Here is a 27,374-nt window from a genome sequence, read left to right as displayed (position 1 = left end):
TGATACAGATGGCTATTATCACATCACCATAACCAACATTTTTAGAATTTGACTGCATTATTAACAGATTTGACTACATAATAATAAGATCAAGATGATATACCATAGAATGGCAAGAAAATTACCTCCTTTCGGGTGCTAAAAGGGATAAAATTTACGCTAGAGGATTTAACCAGTAAATACATCTTCTAAGAACTTCTTCCTGGGACTGAAATTGACTTATAAACTTCCCAACTCTCATGCATACCACTCCTTATACATTCCTTCTCTCATGAAAAAGAAACACTGCAGTGATTAAGAAGAGTGTGAAATTCCATAAATTTTACAGCTAAAGAGAACAGTTGTGATAAATACACTGAAACAACAAAATCAGCGATGATGAGAGTCTGGGCGGTGACAAGCAGCGGTGTGACATCTGGCGGAAGCCAAAGTCACAGCGTGGGGGAGAGAGGTGGGCGTGAGGAAGCATCCTGCAGAGCGTGGACACAGAAAAAGAGAGGAATTGACAGTCTTCCTTTGGAGCCAGGCCAGGCTCTGCCACCTCTAATTGAATGGGATGACACTGCTATGAGCAAGGTGCCATTTAGAATGGTGCAGAAATTCTCTTTTGATGTACTGCACCTTAGAATGCTAAGCAGTGGTGGGTAATAATTTTAGGGAAGAATATACAGAGCCATTAAGGAGACATGAGTTTATCTAGAGATGAGTACTTTAATAAACAGACTTTTCTTTTAAACTTTTATTTAATGAATATAAATTTCAACAGACTTTTAAATATACTAAACACAGACTGCACTTTGAAAGGAACAGCATACCTGCTATTTCTTTTAGTCCAGCTGACTGTCAAAGCTGCTTAAAATTCCATCTTCGCCATGACAGTATTTCACAAAAATATAGTTTATAGAATCGGAAGGGACCTAAAGGCTAAACTAACTTACTCAGTAGTTTCCCTTTCATAAATGTGGGACTGAAGCTCAAAGAGGAGACAGTAACTTGCCCTAAATCACACAGGTAATCAGCCTCAGAGTCAGGACCAGGATTCAGGCTTCCTAGCGCCAAGTCTTTTACTCTTTTCCAGGAAATCATGCCGCCTCTACAAAATGGAAATTTTTTTTAAAATTAATTTCTTAAAAATTTATTTTGTTTGCCGGCGCCACGGCTCACTAGGCTAATCCTCTGCCTGCGGCGCCAGCACACCAGGTTCTAGCCCTGGTCAGGGCGCCAGATTCTGTCCCGGTTGCTCCTCTTCCAGGCCAGCTCTCTACTGTGGCCCGGGAGTGCAGTGGAGGATGGCCCAGGTCCTTGGGCCCTGCACCCGCACGGGAGACCAGGAGGAAGCACCTGGCTCCTGGCTTCGGATTGGCGCAGCGCACAGCCACAACGCACCAGCCGTAGCAGCCACTTGGGGGGTGAACCAACGGAAAAAGGAAGACCTTTCTCTCTGTCTCTCTCTCTCTCACTGTCTAACTCTGCCTGTCAAAAAAAAAAAAAAAAAATTATCTTTAAATTACAGAGTAATGGATACAGGTAGAGACAGAGACAGAGAGAGAGAGGTCTTCCATGCACTAGTTCACTCCCCAAATAGCCGGAGCTAAGCTGACATGAAGCCAGGAGCTTCTTCCAGCTCTCCCACAAGGGTGCAGGGGCCCAAACACTTGGGCCATCCTCTGCTGCTTTCCCAGGCACATTAGCAGGGAGCTGGATCAGAAATGGAGCAGCCAGGACTTGAACTAGCGCCCATATGGGATGCCAGTGCTGCAGGCCGGGGCTTTAACCCGCTACACCACAGTTAAAGTTCCACAAGATGTAAATTAATATAATATGATTTGGTCAGTAAATGTCAGTTTCACAATCAAACATTTCAGAATGTACTATTTTGGAGTTGGCATTAGGGCACAGTAGGTAAAGCCACTGCCTGCAGTGCCAGCATCCCATGTGCGCACTGGTTTGAGTCCAGCTGCTCCACTTCCAATCAAGCTCCCTGCTAATGTGCCTGTAGGCACAGAAGATGGTCCAAGTCCTTCGGCCCCTGCACTCACAAGGGAGACCTAGAAGCTCCTGACTCCTGGCTTCAGTCTGGCCCAGCTCTGGCCATCACAGGCATTTGGGCAGTGAACCAGCAGATGGAAGATCACTCTATTGCTCTCTCCGTCTCTCCCCCTCTATCCCTGTAACTGCGCCTTTCAAATAAATAAAATAAATTTTAAAAAAGAAACTCTATAAGCATGTGAGATTCTTCAGAAAATTTGTGAAAATAGAATTAAAATGATGTTTATTTTAAAAATATTGGAATTCACTATTTCAAACATCTTTTTAAACCTCCAAGATTTCAGGGCTGGCACTGTGACATAGTACCCATGGCCTGGAGCACTGGCATCCCATATGGGTGCTGGTTTGAGTCTCAGCTGCTCCACTTCCCATCCAGCTCCCTGTTAATGCACCTGGGAAAGCTGCAGGAGATGGCCCAACCAAATGAGAGACTCAGAAGAAGCTCCTGGCTTCTGGATTTGGATTGGCCCAGCTCTGGCCATTGTAGCCATTTGGAGAGTGAACCAGTATCTCCCTTTCTTTCTCTCTGTACCTCTTTTTTTTTTTTTTTTTTTTTTTTTTTTATAGGCAGAGTGGACAGTGAGAGAGAGACAGAGAGAAAGGTCTTCCTTTGCCGTTGGTTCAGCCGGCACACCGCGCTGATCCAAAGCCAGGAGCCAGGTGCTTCTCCTGGTCTCCCATGTGGGTGCAGGGCCCAAGCACTTGGGCCATCCTCCACTGCACTCCTGGGCCACAGCAGAGAGCTGGACTGGAAGAGGAGCAACCGGGACAGAATCCGGCACCCCGACCAGGACCAGAACCTGGTGTGCCGGCACTGCAGGCAGAGGATTAGCCTATTGAGCCGCGGCGCCGGACACCTCTTTCAAATAAATAAATAAATCTTAAAAAACAAACAAACAAACAAAAAACTCCAAGATTTCAGCAACTTACAATTACCATAATCTAAGTATCTTTTCTAGCTCTGAAAGATTATAGTTCTACGGATGGAGAACTATCTATCCCTAACACCTAAGCAACATTCATTATCCAGATTTTAATTTTCTTGGTTATGCTTCTTTTTGAAGGAAATCCATGTATAGAGTCAATCTCTTGTAGCCTTAAGTATAAAAGCACAGTAGATGTAGATAGGTAGGATTCCAGACAAAGGAGACAACAAATGTAAAGGTAAAGAAACACGGAGGAACACAACATGTTTGGGTCCTGGTAAATATGAGCTACATGTACCTGGAGAATTAGGTGATTTCAGCAGGAAGCAGAGAAAAACTAGGATGATTTATCATTGGCCTCATAGACTAAAGAATATAAACCTCAGTATGTAACCAGTGAAAATTTACCACTTCCACACCTTGCTGACCCAAGCCTTTTTTAAGGTCATAGGACACAGTTGGTGCCTAAGAACCCTGAAGTTTCAGGATTGATACTCCACTGGTCCCAGTCATTTTCCCCCTTCTCTTAAGTAGAATTTTTTTATATACAGAAGTAAAACAGATCACCATTTTAGGATAATTGAGTTTCACGAAAGCCCTGGGATTGGGACAGAGAGAAAGGGAGAACAGTTAAAGTATACTACACAGATAGCCTAGATAGAAGATTAGGGCCAAACTAAAGCACAAGCAGAAGAGAAGGAGAGGGAAACGTGGAACACGGCATCTAAAAGGCAGAACTGACAGGACTTAGTAACTAGTAGAACAGAAGTAAGGGAGGAAAAGGAGCAGAGAGGACTCTCGGAAAGGGGAAAAGTGGTAGTACAAACATAAAGAGCTCAGGCCAGTGCCGCGGCTCACTAGGCTAATCCTCTACCTGCGGCACCAGCACACCAGGTTCTAGTCCCGGTCGGGGCGCCGGATTCTGTCCCGGTTGCCCCTCTTCCAGGCCAGCTCTCTGCTGTGGCCCAGGAGTGCAGTGGAGGATGGCCCAAGTGCTTGGGCCCTGCACCCACATGGGAGACCAGAAGAAGCACCTGGCTCCTGGCTTTGGATCAGCGCAATGTGCCAGCCGCAGCACACCTGTCGCAGCAGCCATTGGAGGGTGAACCAACGGCAAAGGAAGACCTTTCTCTCTGTCTCTCTCTCTCACTGTCCACTCTGTCAAAAAAAATAAAAATAATAAAAAAAAATAAAGTGTTCAATTCAAACATAAAGAGCTCAATTTGAACCCAATGAGCTTAAGTAGAGCTGCTGAGACAGCTGAAAAGAGAAAATAATGTACAGTCAAAGTCATGAGACAGAAGAGCCAGCCCGTTAGGTTTTATTTTCATGAAACATACACACAAAAGACAATGAAGGAAACCACCCCAACAGGACACAATGGCAGAGGTAGTCCTAGGTCGCCATGAGCACACAAACAAGTTGAAGAGAGCAGGCAGAGGTAAGTACAAAGGAAGCTTCCCTAATAACTCCTGAACTGAGTTTAACCAGCAATAAAGAGGTAGCCATATGGGGACATAGGAACACTCAGGCAAGAATGACAAGCAAAGCTGTGGGTGGGAAAGGACAGAGATGCAAGATGGAACACATGGCAGGTTAGGGTACTGTTATCCACCTGTTGCCATGCAGAAGACAAAACAGTAAAGAATTGGCAGTGGAAAAGTTTCTTTTTTCCTGTGACTGAAAAAAAAATACATTTTAAACTGATCAGAATCAGAATACTTCACTAACAGGAAATTAAACTGACTGCCTGACCTATTCTCTCCTGTTTCAGATACATTTATCTTTTGTAGCACTAAAAATAAACTGACCTATGTTTGTAAATTCTCACACTAAATTGAGAAATAAAGGCACTGGCATGTTTGATTTTCAGAAGCCCAAGATGAAATAAAAGAACTCAGTCTAAGTTTTTCTTTTTTCTTTCCCTGCCTAAGATAATTCTCTGAAAGTATGATTGGTATACCTGTTTGATGCTAGCAAATGCAAAACCAAAATATAAAAATGGTCTCAATGGTGGGCATTTGGGAACATGGGTTAAGAGTCTACTTGGGACACCTGCATCCCATTTCAGAATGTCTGATTTGAATCCCACTCTTACACTTCCAATCCAGCTTCTTACTAATGTCCCTAGGAGACAGCAGATGACGGCTCAAGTATTTGGGTCCCTGAAACCCATGAAGAAGACCTCAATGGAGTTCCTGACTTCTAGCTTCGGCCTGGCACAGTTCCAGCTGTTGTGGCTATCTGGGAAATGAACTAGCAGAAGGAAGATCTGTCTCTCCCTCCCTCTGGGTCCCTCTGCCTGTCAAATAAATAAATCTTTTTAAAATAAACAAATAAAAACAAGACATCTTTTAAATTACAATTTAAGAAAACTGCTTCTAAACACTATAAATTATGTAAGATAGGCATGTGCTTTTGTGAAAAAAAAAAAAAAAAGCAATGAAGATCGGTTACATGATATGAGTTGTTATGTTACACTTACATGTTATATTATATTACAGATACCTTACATTTGGAGCCTTGGTGTCCCATAAGCAATACCAGGGACAGTACTGATTACCTGACAGGGTTCTGAGGAATTAAAGTGCTCACCTGTGTTAAAGTTCCTGGAAGAGGGCTGGCGCTGTGACACAGCAGGTAAAGCTACTGCCTGTGGTGCTGGCATCCCATGTGGGTACCAGTTCATGTCCCTGCTGCTCCACTTTCAATCCAGTTCTCTGCTAATGGTCTAGAAAGCAATGGAAGATGGCCCAAGTACTTAGGCCCCTGCACCCACATGGGGAAGAAACTCCTGGCTCCTAGCCCTGGCTTCAGACTAGCCCAGCCCTGGCCATTATGACCATTTGGGGAGTTAACCAGTGGACGGAAGATCTCTCTCTCTCTCTCTCTCTCTCTCTCTCTCAAACATCGATCTCTCTCTAACTCTGCCTTGCAAATAAATAAATAAATCTTTAAAAATAAAGTTCTTGGAAGGATGGTTATTAAGTTGAATTTTAAGAATAAAAAACATTAAATATTGTATATATTTCAATTTTTAACAATACTGAATTTTTAAAATTCCCTTTAATAATTTCAAAGTGTTTAAATTTTATTTATCTAAAGCCATTGCTAACCCCAAATTTGACTGGTTCTCCAATTAAAGTTGTAACTTTCTTATAATTAGAAGTTTAGAAATTTAATGAGTTGAAATGCAACATGGCACAGATGCCTTATTATACCAACTAGTTAACACGGTATTTGTTTTCTACATTAATTTTACTTGCTAATCAAAAATACTGCTCTCCTTCAAATAACATCAAAATAAAATTGCTGATTGTGCAATGGTAAAACCAACACCATGTTTGCAACGAGGCCACTTGAATTCTTTTTCATGAGCCGACAGTTCCCAGGAAAACTTGAAGATTTCATAGACTTTTAAGTCAGTTCTTAACAAGCTCAAATGCAGAAGTCAGGCTTTGCTACCACAATGCATCTATTAAGTTGCACATGCTATGCATGCCCATGAATATCCATGGATGCTGAACATCACAGTACCTTCATCTTTTTGAGTTAATAAACAAGATGGTCTGCTACAGATGAGTATTTAGGACTATATAAGATTTCACATGCTTTCAGATGTCCACAGCAACTACATTCAGAGTACTATGAAAGTACTGGAAAAAGACTAGTTAGGAATCCTTCTATTAAAACAGTGTTCTGGGGCTGGCACTGTGGCACAGCAGGTAACGCCGCCGCCTGCAGTGCCAGCATCCCATATGGGTGCTAGTTCAAGTCCCTGCTACTCCTCTTCCAACCCAGCTCCCTGATGATGCACCTAGGAAAGCAGCAGAGGATGGCCCAGCTGCTTGGGCCCCACACCCACATGAGACCCAGAAGAAGCTCCTGGCTCTGGATCAGACCAGCTTCAGCCGTTGCGGCCACTGGGGAGTGAACCAGCAGATGGAAGACCTCTCTCTCTGTAAGCCTGCCTCTCAAATAATCTTTAAAAAAAAAAAAAATACAGTGTTTTCTTAGTATTCCAAGTCCAACACAGTTACTCCTACAGCTTCAATGGATATGAAAGTGCTCCTAATTCCTTTATTCTTTTTTTTTTTTTTTTTTGTAAAGATTGCTGGGGTGGTGAGAAGCCCCTGGGTTCCAGCTGTTTTGTGTTTGTTTTTTTTTTTGTTGTTTTTTTTTTTTTTAGATTTTTATTTATTTATTTGAAAGTCAGAGTTACACAGAGAGAGAGAGAGGTCTTCCATCTGCTGGTTCACTCCCCAGATGGCCGCAATGGCCAGGACTGCGCCAATCCGAAGCCAGGAGCCAGGAGCTCCATCTGGGTCTCCCATGTGGGTGCAGGAGCCCAAGGACTTGGGCCATCCTCCACTGCTTTCTCAGGCCACAGCAGAGAGCGGGATCAGAAGTGGAGCAGCCAGGACTCGAACCAGCGCCTGTATGGGATGCCAGCACTTCAGCCCAGGGCTTTAACCCACTGCACCACAGCGCCGGCCCCTAATTCCTTTATTCTTTCCCCTAACACACCACCAAAGAACAGCCAATGACCTAACCAAATCTCATCTGATCATGCTAAGTCAACAGTTCCCAGGGAGGCCCAATGCTTTTTTTTAAAAAAATGATTTATTTTATTTATTTATTTGAAAGCCAGAGTTACACAGAGAGAGGAGAGGCAGAGAGAGAGAGAGAGGTCTTCCATCTGATGGTTCACTCCCCAGATGGCTGCAACAGCCGGAGCTTTGCTGATCCAAAGCCAAGAGCCAGGAGCTTCCTCTGGGTCTCCCATGTGGGTGCAGGGGCCCAAGGACTTGGGCCATCTTCTACTGCTTTCCCAGGCCATAGCAGAGAGCGGGATTGGAAGAGGAGCAGCTGGCACTAGAAGCAGTGCCCATATGGGATGTTGATGCTTATGGCCAGGGGTTTAATCCACTGTGCCACAGCACTGGTCCCCGAGCCCCAGTGATTTTAAAGCAAACCTCGTTCATAAACATCTTTGAACTAGACTACTTTTCTAGTTTCCTTTTCTTATTATTCCCCCAAAATGCTCAGACTTATTTAACAAATTATTTTAGACTATGAGTTTCACATATGTAGTATATAAACTATATATATATATATATATTTGCTTTTTACTTGCTAGAATCAGTTTATATACAGCATTCCACTGGTAAAAACAGATAAAAATAGAAGGAGGCAAAGAGAACTACCTGTCCCTGCACCAAACAAGTTGGCAAACACTGCACCTAACCTAACATACTCTCTCATACAACTTGGTCTTTACCTCTAGTTTCACCTTTTTCGTCATCTTTCTCTTGTCAACAGCTATTCTTCCAAGGCTCATATTAGGCTCTGTGTTCCCAGAGCACCTGTGTACATGGCTATGGTAGCATTTATCACCTCTCAGTGCAACAGAGTGTTTGCTCCTGAGGCTAGTGCTGTGGTACAGTAGGTTAAGTTGCCACCCATGGCACCAGCATCCCATATGGGGTAACAGTTTGAGCCCCAGTTGCATACTTATTTTTTTTAAAAGGTTTATTTATTTATTTGAAAGTCAGAATTAGAGAGAGAGAGACAGACAGACAGACAGACAGACATAGAGAGAACTTCTATCCACTGGTTCACTCCCCAAATAAGAGCAACGGCCAAGGCTGGGCCAGACCGAAGCCAGGAGCTAGGAGTCTCTCATCTGGGTGCAGAGGCCCAAGCACTTAGGCCTTCCTCTGATGCTTTAAACCAGCAGGGACCTGGTTTAGAAGTGGAGGAGCCGGGACTTGAACCAGCGCTCATATGGGATGCCAGCACTGCAGAATGTGGCTTGGCCTGCTGCACCACAATGCCAGTCCCCAGCTGGCCATTTGGGAAGTGATCAAGCAGATGGGAGTGAACCATCGGATGGAAGACCTCTCTCTCTCTCTGCCTCTCCTCTGTGTAACTCTGACTTTCAAACAATTAAATAAATCTTTTTTAAAAAAAGAGAGAGAAAGTAGAAAGTTCTGGTTATCAGTTTAGTTAATCCTATTTGCTCTGTTGCCCACAGAGAGAGGCAGAGACAGAGAGAGGGAGAGGGAGGAGAGGGGGAGGGAGAGGATGTACAACAGCAGCTCCCAACTACTGGTTTATTCCTCAAATGCCTGTAACAGCTGGTACAGAGCAGGTCCAAAGCCGGGAGCCAGGAACCCAATCCAAGTCTCTCACATGGGTGGCAGGGCCCTAACTACCCAAGCCATCACCTACTGCCTCCCAGAGTGATCCACACTAGTAGGAAGCTGGAGCCGAGATGTGAACCCAGGCATTCCAATAAGGGACACAGGCATCCCAGTTAGTAGCTTAGCTGCTATGCTAAATGTCCACCCCTATTTTTAACTTAAAAAAAAAAAAAAGTTAAGTTTACTTGCCTTTTTAGCCTATTTTCTTACATCTTTTAATTAAATAACAAAAAGATATAAAAGAGCATAAAATATACATGCACAGCTAAATGAGTAACATGTAACCATTTCTTGTTCAAGAAACAGAACAGTTGATCCTTCTTTCCCTGAAAAGCCTTCCCCAATGCCCTTCATTCTTGGAGTCATTTTGGAAAAGAGTAAAGAAACCATCATGGGTTTGGGGATCAGCCCCTGAATTCAAATCCATGCACAAGACTAGGTCAGAGCGGATAAAAAGAAGCACCAAGATGCCAGGGTATGTTTGTACCTATTAATGTGTGTGAGGGCATGTCCACAACTATGCCTACCCAGGCCAACACACTGACTTACAGTAATCTTAAATTTGCCCTTCTAATGTTAAATATTTTTAAAACAAAAGCATATTCTAACTAAGCAGGCACAGTGCTGTGTTGCTCCAGGCTTAAAACAAACCTTAATCGGAAACCACATTAATAAGACACAAGTTTCACAAGAACACAAATCTAGGCCAATTTCCTATATTACTTTACCCCGATGTGGATAGTAAAGATGTTTTAAGTGAAAAGTGGCATTATGGGGCTGCACAATTCCATCCATCCAATAGGCTCATTCCATTCAACCAGAACAGGGGTTCTCTGCTCACAGCAGGCATCCAACAGGGTAGCACATATATGCTCTCAGAGTGAGAAAGCAACACCTTCTCACATACAACCCCCTGGAGAGAGATGGGAAAGGGGAGGGGGAGGACTTTACACCTGCAATCTCTAACTCTATCAGCACTAGGACTGGGAAAAACAGCAGCTATATATATATATATATACACACACACACACACACACACACACACACATATATATAATATATATACACATACACATTTAATATATACATACACGTTTCCCAATACAGCCAATAACTTTCAAAGAATCTTCTCAGGCCATTTTTTCCTTGGGAGACTAGTAAGTATAATCAGTCAGCAGCCAATCTTTGTCTTCCTAATAACAGACTTAGTCAAGCCCCAATAACTGCATAAACAAGTTGCTTAAATGGCCAGCAGTCAAAATTCTTACTCCTCATGGTAAAAAACAAAATGAAACAAATAAACAAGAAAATACTATGAACACAAAGTCATAATAATTAAGGCATCTCAATTTCAATGAACATCTGTCACTGGGCTTTTGGATAGTAAAAATGACCACTAAAAACAGAACAACATATCTCCCATGGGGCAGACATGAGCCACTCTGAATCCTCAGAGACTCCTGTGATATGTGACCTGGGATCCACATGAGTTTTACAATACCACTGAATATCCATCTAAATGTAGCCATATGTTTTCAGTTTTTACCTCATTTTCTATTAAGACTAGGCAGCAAAGGTAATACACAAGCATGTAACTTGTGGCCCACAGTGAAAATCCAGTTAGCCAGCTAGCTGATAGGTCTGAAGAGGAAGAAAACTGCTTTCCAGGCTTAAGGCAGCTTTCGCTTGCACTAGAAGTCCAGGAGCTACATGACAAACGTCTTGATTTTTCTGTTTTTCAATTTCCCTATCACCAAAAGTAAGCCAGCCCTGTCTGTCAAGTGCCCAGGCTGTGCGGCAGCAGTGTCAAAGGCTGCCATTTGCTCCAAGGCATTGCCATCTGCAGCAACACAACATTTTGTCTCCGGAAAATAAACACATCTGCCTCTGCCAGTGTCCTCCCACTGTGCCGCCCATCTGGAGCAGGTGAGCTGGAAGGCAAGCCTGGGCATGGCTGAGGCAGGCGCAAGCAGGAGAGATGAGGCCTCAAGGGAGATGGCACATGGAGAGGAAGGCAGTGCTGCGTCATGTCATATCCTGCTAACCACCTTTGCCAAAAAGCATGTGAAATTACTCTTGCTAGTGATATTTTAATCACAAGTAACAAATGGTTGGTTGTGTTTAGAGTATAAGACCCGCATCGAAGTTTCACCTGGGCCATCTGTTCACAAGGTCACAGGACCGTACTGATACCAATAAACACATGATGTCTTTGGTGCCAGCAACCTAAGGCAAGAGGAGAATGACTCTAGTGAAGGGAAGAAGGCTCAAAGTAATGATATTCTTCTAGGACAACAATATGCTAGATACGCCTGATACTAACCAGACAAAACATACTCTAATTTAGGCTGAAACCCTAGGACAACCAGTGGTCACATCTGGAAATGATTAACCCCTGAAATTCTTTCCTAGATGTTCTTTGCTTTTCACTGAGAATAAATAATAAATAAATAAATTCAAGAATGATTATGGTCTTGACATCAGATCTTTAAGTCATCCAATTTGGGCACTTCAGAAAGAAACCATACAATAATTCAATCAAATGCTCTTTCCCCCAAAGTTTTCAACTAACAGCAGAGGTAGCGCTAAACCTCCTGTAGCAGTGTTTTCTCAACTCTACCACTAGTTTTCAAACGAGAAGGGAACAAGTGAAGCTACCTTCTCAAATAAAACACAATATAGAATTCCTGTATGTAAAATAGATAAAAGCTGATTCAATCTGTATACAATAGCTGACGTTTTACCACACTGGTCTTCCTTGGTTAGTCTCCTGAGGCAGCTTCATGGAATTAAGTTTGAAAACCGTTATACCAGACCGAATATTTTCCCAATATTTCCACTTTTTATTTGCTAAGCACTTACTTTTGGTTTTTTGTTTTGTTTCGTTTTGACAGGCAGAGGAGACAGTGAGAGAGAGAGACAGAGAGAAAGGTCTTCCTTTACCGTTGGTTCACCCTCCAATGGCTACTGCAGCTGGTGCACCGTGCTGATCCGAAGCCAGGAGCCAGGTGCTTCTCCTGGTCTCCCATGTGGGTGCAGGGCCCAAGCACTTGGGCCATCCTCCACTGCACTCCCAGGCCACAGCAGAGAGCTGGCCTGGAAGAGGAACAACCGGGACAGAATCCGGCATCCTGACCGGGACTAGAACCTGGTGTGCCGGCGCCACAGGCGGAGGATTAGCCTATTGAGCCACAGCACCGGCCTGCTAAGCACTTACAAGTGTAGCCTTTTAAGAATATTACCAAAGACATCAAGTAATTAAGAAAAAAACTCAATGAAAATATTTTGGCTGGTGATCAGTAGTAATGCCCTAAAGATTATATACCACAAAGGCCAGTATTTTATTCTAAGCAAATTCCATATTTCACTAGGACATCAAATTTGACTGGCTCATATCTGTCTCCACATCTGTAAAATGAGACAGTAGGGACCAGCACTATGGCATAGCAGGTAAAGTCACCACCTACAACATGGGCATATGGGTGCCACTTTGTGTCCTGGCTGCTCCACTTCCAATCCAGCTCCCTGCTAATGTACTTGGGAAAGCAGCAGATGATGGCCCAAGTACTTGGGCTCCTGTCACCCATGCAGGAGACCTAGATAAAGCTCTATCTCCTGGCTTTGGCCTGGCCCAGACCGGCAGCCATTTGGAGAACGAGCCAGCAGATGGAAAATATCTCTTGTGTCTCCTTCTCCTTATGTAACTCTTTCAAATAAATGAATCTTAAAAAAAAAAAAAGGAGGGGGGGAGAGATGGGGGACAGTGATACTAACAATTTTACAACATTCAGATGGATACACCATATATGCAACATAATTCATTTCAAGTAAGAAATATCCCATTCCCGGTGTTGTGGTATAGTGGGTAAAGCTGCCACCTGTGACACCAGCATCTCATATGCGCACTGGTACAAGTCCCAGCTGCTCCACTTCCAATCCAGCTCCCTGCTAATGCACCTGACAAAGCAGCAGATGGCCCAAGTACTTGGGACCCTGCACCCTCGTGGGAGATCTGGAAGAAGTTCCTGGCTCCTGGCTTCAGCCTGCCCAGTCCTGGCTGTTGCAGCCATTTAGAGAGTGCACCAGCAGATGGAAGACCTCTCTCTTTGTCCACCCCTCTCTCTGTAACTCTGCCTTTCAAATAAATAAAAAATAAATCTTTAAAAGTAAGCAACCAAAAGGAAATAGCCCTGTTCAGTCCACTGAATATAGATGGTCAGTGTTAGTTTATTTCTATTTTTCCTATTAATATTGGCAATTTTCTCTCTTTTTAAAATTAATTATTTTATTTGAGAGGCAGAGTTAAAGAGACAGGGAAAGAGAAGGGTCTTCCATCTGTTGGTTCACTCTGCAAATGGCCGCATGGCTGGAGCTGGGCTGATCCAAAGCCAGGAGCCAGGAGCTTCCTTCAGATCTCCCATGTGAGTGCAGGGGCCCAAGCTGGGGCCATCCTCTGCTGCTTTCCCAGGTGCATCGGCAGGGAGCTATATCAAAAATGAAGCAGCTGGGGCTCAAACGGGTGCCTATATGGGTGCCAAAGGTGGAGGCTTAACCTACTATGCCATGGAGTTGGCTCTACTCTCTCTCTCTCAAGACTTATTTATTTGAAAAGTAGAGTAACGTAGAGGCGGAGAGGAGAGGAAAGGGGAGGGGAGGGGAGGGGAGGGGAGGGGAGGGGAGGGGAGGAGAGGGAGGTCTCCCATCTGCCGGTTCACTCCCCAAATGGCCGCAACAGCTGGAACTGGGCCGATCTGGAGCCAAGAACTTCTTCCAGGTCTATCACGTGGATGCAGGGACCCAAGGACTTGGGCCATCCTCCACTGCCTTCCCAGGCCACAGTAGAGAGCTGGATCGGAAGTGGAGCAGCCAGGACCCAAACCAGTGCCCATATGGGATGCTGGCACTGAGGTGGCGGCCCCACCCGCTACGCCACAGTACTAGCCCTGTCCTCTATCTCTCTTTACGAACAGATCAGTTCAATCAAAAATAGCACAACAACATAGGGAGCTAACTTAGAGCCATTAAATTGCTTCTTCAATTAAATAGCAAATGTAGCATAAAAACAAAAATGATTTAAGTTATATGTGCCACATACAGTGGTAAGAGTTTTATAAAATTACCTAATATTTATAATAATTCCATAAAATAGGTATTACTTTGCTAGTAGAAAAATTAAACTTAGAATTTGTATAAAGACATACAATTAGCAAGTCATACAATTAGCAAGTCAATAAACATCTATTTAAACAGCCTGATCCTAGAGACCGCTCTTAACCACAATGTCTTTTTAAAAATTTACTTATTTTTATTTATTTGAAAGGCAAGAAAGAGGGAGGGACGGAGGAAGGAAGGGGAAAGGGGGAAAGAGACAAAGAGAGAGATCTTTCAACTGCCAGTTCACTCTTTAAAAGCCTGTGTAGCCAGGGCTGGTCAGGCCAAAGCCAGGAGCCAGGAACTCCATCTGAGTTTCCCGTTTGGGTGGCAGGGGCTCAGTACTTGAGGCATCATCTGCTGCCTCTCAGGATGTGCATTAGCAGGAAGCTGGACTGCAACTGGGAGCAGGACTCAGTCCCAGGCCCTCTGATATAGGATGTAGGCATTCCCATGTAGGCATTCCTTAATCCACTCCACCTTAACATTCACTCTGCCTGCATCTTTTTTTTTTTTTAAGATTTATTATGGGCGCCAGTGCTGTGGCAACAGCAGGTAAGGCCACAGCCTGCAGTGCCAGCATCCCATATGGGTGCCAGTTGAAGTCCCAGTTGCTCCACTTCTGATCCAGCTCCCTGCTGATGTGCCTGGGAAAGCAAGAGAGGATGGCCCTGGTACTTGGGCCCCTGCACCAACATGGGAGACCTGAAGGAAGCTCCTGGCTCCTGGCTTTGAATCAACCCAGTTCCAGCCATTGTGGCCATTTGGGGAGCAAACCAGCAGAAGGAAGATCGATCTTTCTCTCTCTGTAACTCTTTCAAATAAAATATATTAAATCTCAAAAGAGAGAGAGAGAGAGAGAAAGAAAGAAAATAGTACTGAATTTAAAAAAAGATTATTTAAGTACTTATTTGAAAGATATAATATCAGAGGGAGAGACAGAGAGATCTCCCATCTGCCGGTTCACTCTTCAAAAGACCACAACACCCAGGTTTGGCCAGGTCAAAGCCAGGAGTCCAGAACTTCATCCAGGTCTCCCACATGAGTGGCAAGACTTCAGCCATCATCTGTTGCCTTCCCAGGTGCAATAGCAGTGAGCTGGATAGAAGTGAAGCATCCAGGACTGGAACAGGCCCTTCATTATGGTATGTCAGCTTTGCCACAATACTGGCCCTGCATCTTAATGAACCAATTTACCTAGGATCTACTATATACTCCTTGGTAAATAAATGTTCTCCTAACCCAACATAACCCCCAAACACATACACATAAATGCATGCACATATACACTGCAAATTGGAAATTAAATAATTTGAGCTGTAGACACAATTATGTATAGTATCTGGCTGACCCAAAATAAGTCTTATGTGCCAACTGGTATAACTGTGTAAATGTTCCAAATTTAATTCCTCTATATTTATTAGGAAGACTGACCAAGCAATCGTCACCTATCTCAGAATAAAATGACTAAATTATAAATTCACATTTTAGAACTAATAATTCATTTTTGATTGGGGCTTGGGGAAGCAGGGATTGGACCTATCATAGAAGCATAAGGCAGAGGTAGTCAATATTTACTACAGCCTCATACCATTGTCTACAAAGGATATTTATTTGTTAAGACATCAAACATTTCTGCTAGAAGATTAACTAGATTGACTGCAATTGCATCAAGCACATTGTCACTCTTATCTCAATTTTTAAAAGGAGTTTAATTCACTTAATGTCTGCAGCATTTATGACAAAGTGTTTTTTGTGTCCAAAGCTGACTTCTGCCTGGTAAGTCAGAGGAACAAGCCACAGCATACTCTTTGCTGAATACTGAAAGAATTTCTAGGTGGCATGAAAGCTAATACTTGACTCATTTTCCATCTCAAGCAGGGAGCAAGAGAAGATCACTGACCTTTCACTTAGATCAAAACAATGTAAGTAAATTTGTCTCCTCCCCTCAATCTATCTTATCTCTAGCTTCTCTTTAAACTTCAGTCCTTCAGACTGCATAATGCCTTGGTTAAAGTTATCGCTGACAGTCTATTTATTATCAAAAAGTCCTCAGTCCAGTATTGCTAGATACTAGAAAATAAACTGTTTTAAAGATCTATAGTAACTTTTTAAAAACATAACTCCTGTGTAGATTCTTTTTAAACTTAGTTTAAGAAAGTGTAGCTTAAAATAAAACCATGACCAGCACCATATACACTACTGAAGAGCCAAGGAACTGACCTTACAGCACAACAGTCAATGATGGCACCATCATTATTTGTAGCTTTGTCTGACCTGATGCGTGACCTGGAGCTAGTCCTGCTGCCACTTTATGGCTTTTACTCCATATCAGTGACAGAATTAACTACTATCTGTCTCAGTGGAATAGTGAGTAGATTAAATTATTAAGCAAAATGCTTTGGGCAAAAGTCATATGAATGTTAAATATTGTGATTTACAAGCATTAATTTTCCTAGCACTCCTGTGGGGATGGGAAGTTATCTCGATTTCATAGATGAGTAGACAGGCACAGGAGGTAAGGTCACACGAGAAGGCTCTACTTACTTAGTCCCTGTGGGAAGGGAATAACACACACCTTTAGCAATCAAATAAACCTTCTTGGCACATCCTACACAATCTTCAATGCATTCAATCCTGAACTTAATGCTGCATCTTTTAACTTGCTGTCAATGGAATTAAGACAGCTCCTAGATAGCAACAAGGCCAAAATTAAGCAAGGAAGACCAATTCTGTATGCTCAGCAAAAATAATTACAGAGAAACAAAGATAAATAATCTCAAGATGAAAATTTGCATTATTATTTTCAAGGTTCCACCTCCAGCATCATACAGGAAACTTTAGTCACAGGAATTAAGAAATACGATTTCCTATGGAAACACTTAGAAAAAATTTTGGCAATTTCTTATAAAACTAAATCTATTCTTAGTATATCAACCAACAATCAACAATCACATTCCTAGGCATTCACCCAAAGGAGTTAAAAACTTACATTCAAACAAAAACCTGCATGTGGATGTTTTTGGTAGCTTTATTCACAATTGTAAAACTTGGAAGCAAACAAGAAGGAAGTGAATGGATAGACTATGGTACATTCAGATAATGGAAAATTATTCAGCACTAAACAGAAATGAGCTAACAAGCCATAGAAAGACATGGAGGAACTTTAAATGCATACCACTAAGTAAATGAAGTCAGTCTGAAAAGGATATGTAAGGTGTGATTCCAACTATATGACATTCTGGAAAAGGTAAAATTATGGAATTAATAAAAATATCAGGACCTGGAGAGGTAGGCATGAATGAACAGATTGGGGCACAGAATATTTTCAGAACAGTGAAACTACTCTGTATGATACTACAATGATGAGTTCATGTTATAAAACATTTGTCCAAAGCCATAGAATGTACAATACCTTGAGTGATATAAACTATGGAGTTTGGCAATTATGATATGTCAATGTAGGTTCACTAATTATAAGATGTGTATCATGAATGTTGGTAACAGGGAATGTTATAATGGGTATGGGGGAGGGAGTATATGGAGTATATTTGTACTCTCTTCTTAATTTTGCTGTAAACTTAAAACTGCTCCAAAAAATAAAGTCTTTTTAGAGAGAGGAAAAAAAAGCTGTCAAAGGTCTTCATATGGGCATAAGCCCACAAATTCTCTGGGAATGTGTGTTTGTCCTACTGGCTTTAAGTAGCAACTGTGCAGAGAGAAAAAACAAATCTAAGGGGAGTGAAGGATAAAGGAATAGCAAGGAAGGGTTCAGGAAAGCCAAAAAAAGCAAAAATACTACTTATGTCTAACAGGAATGTAAAAGAAGTACAGAATATTCTTCTGTTCTTATCTAAGGCTACCTGCTAGACTGCTTACCCGACTCCGAAGACAGTCAGCCAGGTTTCGCCGTGTGAAATTTGCTGCTGCTGTGGGAGACAATTCATAGCCTGGACAAGAGATAAAGAGTCACACTTAAAGCAAAGCAGAAGAAATAACGGTATCCCAAATCACTTCACTATGCCTGCTTAATCTACCGCAAATCACTTCACTATGCCTGCTTAATCTACCGCCTTAAAAAAATTATAGAAATGGCCTCATCTAGTAATTTTATACATGCAATTATTATAGCTCCATATTATACCAGTACAGTATGAAGCAGTGTTACTGAACTAAGGAAGTAACTAGAAACAAGGTTCTCTCTGACAGAGTACCACCACAAACTCCAGGAAGTTAACTAGTATCATGTAACAGGGAGCCTTTCCCAGTGGATAAAAGCTCTTAACTGCAGAGAGCCCACAAAACACAAATGTCCTAATTATCTCTTTAGACAGGAACCTACCACAGAACTAAGGTAGAACCCTTTTAAGGTACCATAAATGCTTACAATTAGAGTTTTACAAAGCATTTTCATAAATATTATTAAATAAAGGCCTAGAGAGGATAGATAACTTGTCACATAGAAAACAGTAAAGCCAAGCTTTACTTATGTCTTTTTGCTCTGAGATTCAGATATACTTGAACTGAAACCATTTCCTCTGAAATATGCAACACTTAAAACATCTGGTATTACCACCCCCATCTCTAAGATTATTTTAGTTTTATCTTCCAAGAAGCAGTATTACAATGGTTCTCTGCTCTGGGAATTTTGCAGAAAATCTTTAAGATTAGAAGGATTAGATTTTTAGGGTCTAGAAAAGTTTTTTAAAATAGGAAAACTCAAATGTCTTGTGATCACATGGTTCTGCTCATGTGTAGAACTGCAACAGAATAACTTTTAGTTCACATTTAAAGACAAACCAACAATTATAGGTGGTACTGTGTTTTTCAAAAATTCATAAGTTAAAGTCTTAACACCCAGTACCTCAGAATGTGACTGTATTTGGAGATAGATTCATTAAAGATGCAATTAAGTTAAAATGAGGTCATCAGAGTGGGCCCTAATTCAGGTGTCATTATAAGAATTCTGGACACAGACAGTTCAGAGGAAAAATCATGGGAAGGCACAGGCCTTGGAAGAAGTCCATCCTAGGGGCCAGCACTGTGGCGTAGTAAGCTAAGCCTCTGCCTGTGGCACCAGCATCCTATATGGGTACCAGTTCCAGTCTCGGCTGCTCCTCTTCTGATCCAGCTCTCTGCTATGGCCTGGGTAAGCAGTAGAAGATGGCCCAAGTGTTTGGGCCCCTGCATCCACGTGGGAGATCCAGAAGAAGCTCCTGGTTGATGGCTTTGGATAGGCCCAGCTCCAGGCTCTGTGGTCACTTGGGAAGTGAACCAGCAGTTGGAAGGCCTTTCTCTCTGTCTCTCCCTCTCTGTCTATAACTCTACCTCTTAAATAAATAAATAAAATCTTAAAAAAAAAAAAAAAGTTTATCCTGCTGACACCTTCATCTCAGACCTCTAGTCTCCAGAACTAGGGAAAACCTCATTTCTGGACGCTGGCACTGTGGATCACTTGGTTAATCCTCTGCCTGCGGCGCCAGCATCCCATATGGGTGCCAAGTTCTAGTCCCAGTTGCTCCTCTGCCAGTCCAGCTCTCTGCTGTGACCCGGGAGGGCAGTGGAGGATGGCCTAGGTGCTTGGACTCCTGCACCCGCGTGGGAGACCAGGAAGAAGCACCTGGCTCCTGGCTTCAGATCGGCACAGTGCCAGCCGTAGCGGCCACTTGGGAAGTGAACCAATGGAAGCAAGACCTTTCTCTCTGTCTCTGTCTCTCACTGTCTATAACTCTGTCAAATAAAAAAAATAAAAATTTCTGTTAAGACCTCCCCAAGTGGGGCTGGCATTACAGTACAGCAGATTAAGTCATCACCTTCCACATCCATAAAGGTAGTGGTTCCAGTTCCGTCTGCTTCAATTCTGATCCACCTTCTTACTAACGCATCTGGGAAAGCAGTGGAACATGGCCCAAGTAGTTTGGCCCCTGTCACCCACGTGGGAGACCCAGATGGAGTTCTAGGCTCTTGGCTTCAGCCTGGCTCTGCCTCAGCCATTGCAGTCACTTGGCCAGCAGACAGAAGATCTCTTTACCTCTGTAACTCTGCTTTTAAAATAAATCTTAAAGTAAATCTTTGTTATAGCAGCACTGAAAAACCTATCTACCACAGCTATTCTCTAAGTCTTACCCACCATTTCGCATCTTATAAAGTTGCACATTTTTTTGAATATATTCTGCAAACTGCACAGTGTCTCCAGCTTCTCCAACACATAGAAGTAATATTTTTTCACTCATCTTAAACATCTTGTCATGATCTGCTCAAAGAAAAGAAACTATGTTAGAATCTGCCTTAACACAAACAGACAGCTATTATGTATGCAACCTAAGTAGGTTTATTAATTGCTATCTTGAATAATTTTACTAATCATTGTCTTCAGATTTTAATACACAACAGTATTAATTTCTTTCACTCTCCATGTTAAAACATCAACATGTTATTAATGTCAATTTCATATGTATTCTCAAAAACAGATATGACATGACAATTTCAACATTTAAAGATATTTGGAAAGCAAGGAGCAGTAGAGGAAACTAAAGGAATCTAACCAATGGTGATTATCTTTAGGTTCATAATTACAAAGCCCTCAGACGTTCCTACAGATACAAATTGTAGTTATTACATTTATACACATATAAAGCATGTATTTGAAAAGGGCTAGTGCTACAATTAGAAAGAACTGCTCCACAAAATAGAAAATCGACTGTGATATAAATCACCTTAGAAAGTAAACCAACTCCATCTCCAAAGCAAAAACAAAAAACAAAAAAGAAAGCCTAAAACGATTGCCAAAGAAAAGTTCTAACAGAAATTCTGACATTAAGCTATACAGAATACCTCACAAAAATCTAAATACTCTAATCTTATCTAGCTGAACCAGACTCAGATTAGATAGATAAATAAATATTCAGATTGCAATTACTGCCTAAGGAAGATAAAACTTCATATTCAATCTGCGGCTTCAGAAACAGCCTGTATCTTCCCATCTTATTCTCACTTTCACTTTTCATTTTTTCAAATAGTGCTGAATAATCTTCCCTGGGAGACATGTTTCCCAGTTTGAAAGCTTCTGAAATGTCAAAATCCCTTAATAGGATTAAAGAGCAAAATGCTACTATCAAATACTTTACAAGTGTTTGAGAGTTAGAGATACCAATAATATGGCTTCTTAGACTTTGGGGAAAAACTACACAAAATGTGCCTACAGATAGTATCAAATTGCCTTAAAACTCCTAAACAAGCTCACTTTTATTTGTTACAGGCTACAGGAGATTTAAAGACTGTGGGTTTGTAAACTTGTTTATAAAAGAAAAAAATTCACTTACAGATATATTATCCATGCAAAGAAAAGGACCAGAAGGGTATAGTCCAAGTTCTTGGAGGTGTTAAGCATATGGGCAATTTTTATTTCCTTCTTTTTTGCCTATCAGTATTTCCTGAAATTTCTACACTTAATATGTACCACTTTCATAAAAACAAAACAAAAAAAATACATCATTTTTATAGTTTGAAAAAAGAAGCTGCACTTATTTGGAGGGGAGCTTAGTTGTCATATTTAGAAGAAAGGCTGGGGGCCAGCTCTGTGGCATAGCGGGTAAAGCCACCACCTGCAATGCCCGCATCCCACATGGGCGCCGGTTCGAGTCCCGGCTGCTCCGTTTTCGATCCAGCTCTCTGCTATGGCCTGGGAAAACAGTAGAAGATGGCCCAGGTTCTTGGGCCCCTGCACCCCCGTGGAAGACCCAGAGGAAGCACCTGGCTCCTGGCTTAGGATCGGTGCAGTTCTGGTCATTGCGGCCATCTGGAGAGTGAACCAGCAGAGGGAAGACCTCTCTATCTGTCTCTACCTCTCTTTGTAACTTTGTCTTTCAAATAAATAAAATAAATCTTTAAAAAAAAAAAAGGAAAGAAACTTCATAAAATGTCAAACATCTTTTTTAAACACTGAGCCTATCCAGTGAATAAAGGAGGGTGACATAAAACCACAAGTGATAGACACTAATGTCTCCCTGAGTTGTTCCCTGAGAGCCTCTGCAGCTCTAGGGAATTTCTGATCCTTTGGTGAAGAACTTACAAGAACTACATACATGAAATAAACAGACAATGAATTGAGCATCAGTGTATAATACCATGGAAGCCAATCAGACTAATACCCAACAGACTTCATTAGGATCTGGACTTCAGACTCTGAACTTGGGCATATTACTTGTCTCATTATACTTCACTTTCCAAATGTGTAAAAAATAAAATCACTTACCACTGCCTTACTATCGAGTGAGAGAAACTGTAACAAATTCTATACATGTACAATAGTATTCTTAGTGTTGGGTAATATAGTTTAGATCATAACTGTTAGAAGAATTCGTAAAAGAAAGTTGAGTGTGCACTGTAGTAATCTAAGTAACTTAAAAGCAATTCTACGGGCGGGCACTGTGGCATAGCGGGTAAAGCTACCGCTTGCAATGCTGGCATCCCATATGGGTACTGGTTCAAGTCCTGGTTGCTCCACTTCTGATCCAGCTCTCTGCTATGGCCCAAGTCCTTGGACCCCTGCACCCATGTGGGAGACCCGGAAGAAGCTCCTGGCTCCTAGCTTTGGATCGGTACAGCTCTGGCCATTGCAACCATCTGTGGCATGAACCAGCGGATAGAAGACCTCTCTCTCTCTCTCTCTCTCTCTGCCTCTGCCTCTGCCTCTCTGTAGCTCTGTCTTTCAAATAAATAAATAAATCTTAAGAAAAGAAAAGCAATTCTATATAGGCCAAGGGGGTAAACTTGGCACAAAATGTACCATACTATATAACCAAACTGAAAGTTGCACCACTTTTTTTTTTTTGGACAGGCAGAGTGGACAGTGAGAGAGAGAGAGACAGAGAGAAAGGTCTTCCTTTGCCGTTGGTTCACCCTCCAATGGCCGCCACAGCCGGCACGCTGCTGCCAGCACATCGTGCTGATCCAAAGAGGAGCCAGGTGCTTCTCCTGGTCTCCCATGGGGTGCAGGGCCCAAGCACTTGGGCCATCCTCCACTGCACTCCCTGGCCATAGCAGAGAGCTGGCCTGAAAGAGGGGCAACCAGGAAAGAATCCGGCACCCCGATCGGGACTAGAACCTGGTGTGCCGGCGCCACAAGGTGGAGGATTAGCCTACTGAGCCATGGCGCCGGCCAGAGTTGCACCACTTTTTAATAAACAAGCAATCTTTGGGAAATGTCTTCTCTATAGAATCAAAATAGGTCACAAAGCGACAATCTGAATAACTGAATGGAAGTATTATTTTATACTCTGAGAAAATAAGTCCTAAGAGTTTATCACTTTTCAGCATTCTTGACTACTCTATACAACTTCCTTCATGCAATGAATAGTTAGTAAAAAGTCCTCATACAATTCTAACACTCGTATTGTTTCTATACCACAAAAGACCACAGGGAAAATCAGAACTGAGCACACTTATTTCCAGCTACTCTTCAGGAACTCAAATTCATTTTTCTCTTTCCCATACCACAGTGGTCTGTCTTTTCTCTGAATACTCTTAGCATTTACTCATGAAGTCATGAATTTTAAAAGTAACCAATTATTAACTTCTTTCATCCTATAAAATCATCTTGCAGTATTTATTTCCTTACTTTAATATCTTCATCTCTTTAATGGATTATACCTAGTATATCGCATTTCCTGTTACTGTATATACTGTGTATTTTTTAAAAAACAAAAGTTCCTTAGAGTTGTTTCCATCTCCCCAGATGGGCCCACAGCCGCACGATCAAACGCCTGTGGCTTACAACTGCAGTGGTGGACACCAGTTCACCTTTGTCCACGTACTCTGGGAAGCCCCAGCTTTAATAATTTTTCTCTCCTTAAACCCAAGATGAACTCTCGTCTGCCCTCACAGCTCTCCCTAATCTCCACAAGAATTTCTTCTTCCTCTGTATCACCTGAGAAGCTTGACTGTACTTTTCATAGGACAAAACCCCTTTCTAGTTGTGTTATAATGATTTGTACACATATCTGAATCTCTTATTGAATTGTAACTTCTTTTAAAGTAGGTGTCACATCTGAATCTTCGCAGATCCTCAGCAAGTACAAAGCCAAGTGCACACAGTGCCCAAAACCTACTTGTCAAGATGAACTTTCAGTCATCTGAGTCAAAGCAGGCTTTCTCAATAGCAGCATGTCTGATCAGTCATGAAAACATAGCCCTAGATTTTTCAGATCCATAACTGAAATCTTTAAAAAATTATGCATTTAGTACTCACTGTAAAGAGATCGTACCGTTTGGCAGTTATGGGCAAAAGAGCTGAACTCAGACTGCACACGTGTGAACACTGCTTCTGGCACCTGAACTTAGGCAAGTTACTTAACCTCTGGGCCTCAAACTAACACCTGTAAAATGGGGATGAAGTAGTGCCCGTCTCAAAAGGTTCAACATGAGTTAACGTGGCACCTCGTACATCCTAAGTCCTTGGCATTCTTACTACTAAATGTCGGTCAAGTGCTAAGTATTTGCATACAACTCATTCGATTCTCCCAACAAGCTTGTGAGTTTGGCATTACTGTAATAACGTAACAGACGAAGAAGCCTGGGCATTTTGAAATAACTTGACTAAGCAAACAGGTGACAGGGCTGCAGTCTGCTAACTTCATTAACTACTTAACTATAAGGGAAGCTTAGCAGCCAATATCTTAGAAAGCCGGAAGAGGAGCATCCAGGCCGAGCCTCGGGAAAAAGCAGAGAAACGCCAACCTGCGAGTCCCACAGGTTCACTCTCCCCGGGAGCCCGCTTTGTGCCCCCAGCGAACTAAGGAAACGTGGGAGTTCGGGGATCCAAGCAACCTGGAGGCCGGCAGGTGCTTTAACACTTCCCAAGCCAATGTCCTTAGGCAAGAAGCAGTTAGCGAAGACCAGAGCAGGAGCACTGACCCAGCAGCCCTGGGGAGAGCGAACGCCACGGCCCCAGGCTCCGCCGCCCGTGTCCCAGTTCTACAAAACAGGTGCACGAATGGCAGTGCAGGCCGGGTTTCACCTCCCAGGCCTCCCCGGGACGCCCCCGAACCCTCCGGCTGCCCCTATGGCCAGGCCAGGCCTCGTCTGCTTCCTCTCACCGTCCTTCATCTGGACAATATTGCTGGCGGCCACCCGGTCCGAGGCGACAAGGACGTAGTCTGGGCCCTGGATGCCAATGAGGTACTCCATGGTGGCAAGAGGTCGAGGACTACTGGTCCGAGTGAACGCAGGCCTCGCCGGTGAGACAGCACCGCCGGAGCGAAGTTTGGCGCGACGTAAGCCGCGCGACAGCCCCGGCCACAGGCGCTCTCGGATGACGTAAAATGTCGCGAGAGGTTAGAAAGTGGGCGTGGCATTGGGCGTGTTACACTCTGCGCTCATTTAGTGGGCTGTCCTGTTCTTCCACTGTGCTACTTACGTAACGCCAAGTTTCTTTATCTGGAAACTGGGATTTAAAAACTTGCTTGGGCCGGCGCCGCGGCTCGCTAGGCTAATCCTCCGCCTAGCGGCGCCGGCACACCAGGTTCTAGTCCCGGTCGGGGCGCCGGATTCTGTCCCGGTTGCCCCTCTTCCAGGCCAGCCCTCTGCTGTGGCCAGGGAGTGCAGTGGAGGATGGCCCAGGTGCTTGGGCCCTGCACCCCATGGGAGACCAGGAAAAGCACCTGGCTCCTGGCTCCTGCCATCGGATCAGCGCGGTGCGCCGGCCGCAGCGCGCGGGCCGCGGCGGCCATTGGAGGGTGAACCAATGGCAAAGGAAGACCTCTGTCTCTCTCTCTCACTGTCCACTCTGCCTGGGGAAAAAAAAAAAAAAAAAAACCTTGCTTGAGGATAAAATCACTGCTGGTAAATGCCGAGCCCATATGGGTTCCAAAAAAGGGTGAGTTCCCAGGTGGCGGTTTCCCTTTTTGCCGGTTAAAATCTCCAGAATCCCGCTCCCTGCAGGCCAGATTGGAGAAAAATTAACTCGAGAGGAGCCCTATTTACGTCCCTCACAGAAATGGTACGTGGTTGTATTAGAGATATCAGCACAAATGCAAAAAGTAATGAATAGTGGAAGAAAAGTATGTTTAGAATCTTTGGAAGGCACGTGATCGTAAGCGTGACAGGGAACCCGGAAGCAATATGCTCATCTGTAGACAAACTTCACTACACAGAATGACAAGCCTCCGTTCGGTGAAAGTCATCCTGAAGTTCAAAATTAAATGCAAACTGAGAATGTTTCAATATACAAATAGTTGACATTTGTAACTTTAAAATGATGTTCCTATAAATCAATGTGGGAAAAATAACACAATCTCAAAATGACCAAAGATTAAGGAAAGCAATCCACAAAGAAAGCGACATGGGGCCTGCGTTTTGGTGCAGCACTGTAAGTTGCCACCTGCCACAGCAGAGTCGTTATGAGCACCAATTCTGGTCTGGGCAGCTCCACTTCCCCTCCAGCTGCCAGCTAATGTGCTTGGGAAAGCAGAGGATGGCACAAGTGCTTGGGCTCCTGCCATCCACATGGGAGACCCAGATGAAGTTCCAGGCTCCTGGCTTCCAGCCCTGTCTGTTGTGGGCATTTGAAGAGTGAACCAGCAGATAGAAGATTGATCTGTGAGTGTATGTATGTGTGTATGTCTTTGTAACTCTGCCTTTCAAATAAATAAAATAAATTTTAAGAAAAGGAAGAAAAAGAAGCAGGGGCTAGCACTGTGGCTTAGGGGGTAAAGCTGGCATCTGCCTGCGATGCCAACATCCCAGTTGGGCACTGGTTTGTGTCCTGTCTGCTCCACTTCCAATGCAGCTCCCTACTAATGCTCCTGGAAAAGCAGCAGAGGATGGCCCAAGTGCTTGGGCCCCTGCAGCTACATGGGAGATCTGGAAGAAGCTCCTGGTCCTGGCTTTGGCCTGGCACAGGCCCTGGCTGTTGTGGCCATTTGAGGAGTGAACCAGCAAGTGGAAGATCTCTGTCTGTCTCTCCTTCTCTCTGTAACTCTGCCTTTCAAATAATTTTTTTAATTATTAAAAAAAAAGCAGCAACATGAATGACCAATAAGCA

General features: G+C 43.1%; 1 protein-coding gene across 1 annotated transcript in view; it reads right to left on the bottom strand.

Annotated features, from left to right (window-relative positions):
• The window catches only part of PSMB2 (proteasome 20S subunit beta 2), a 38,009-nt gene extending 12,378 nt beyond the window's left edge, over positions 1 to 25,631 (bottom strand). Inside the window, exons 1-3 of the mRNA XM_002720693.6 lie at positions 25,429 to 25,631; positions 20,463 to 20,585; positions 18,212 to 18,282 (exon numbers count right to left, since the gene is read on the bottom strand). Coding sequence (XP_002720739.1) covers positions 18,212 to 18,282; positions 20,463 to 20,585; positions 25,429 to 25,519 — 285 coding nt within the window. The 5' untranslated portion in view covers positions 25,520 to 25,631. The remainder of the gene's footprint in view (positions 1 to 18,211; positions 18,283 to 20,462; positions 20,586 to 25,428) is intronic.
• Between the last annotated feature and the right edge of the window lie 1,743 nt (positions 25,632 to 27,374).

The sequence above is a fragment of the Oryctolagus cuniculus genome, chromosome 7, assembly GCF_051225735.1.
Source record: "Oryctolagus cuniculus isolate XC-2025 breed Fujian yellow rabbit chromosome 7, ASM5122573v1, whole genome shotgun sequence".
Classification (NCBI taxonomy): domain Eukaryota; kingdom Metazoa; phylum Chordata; class Mammalia; order Lagomorpha; family Leporidae; genus Oryctolagus; species Oryctolagus cuniculus.
This window is presented reverse-complemented; position numbering and strand designations above follow the sequence as displayed.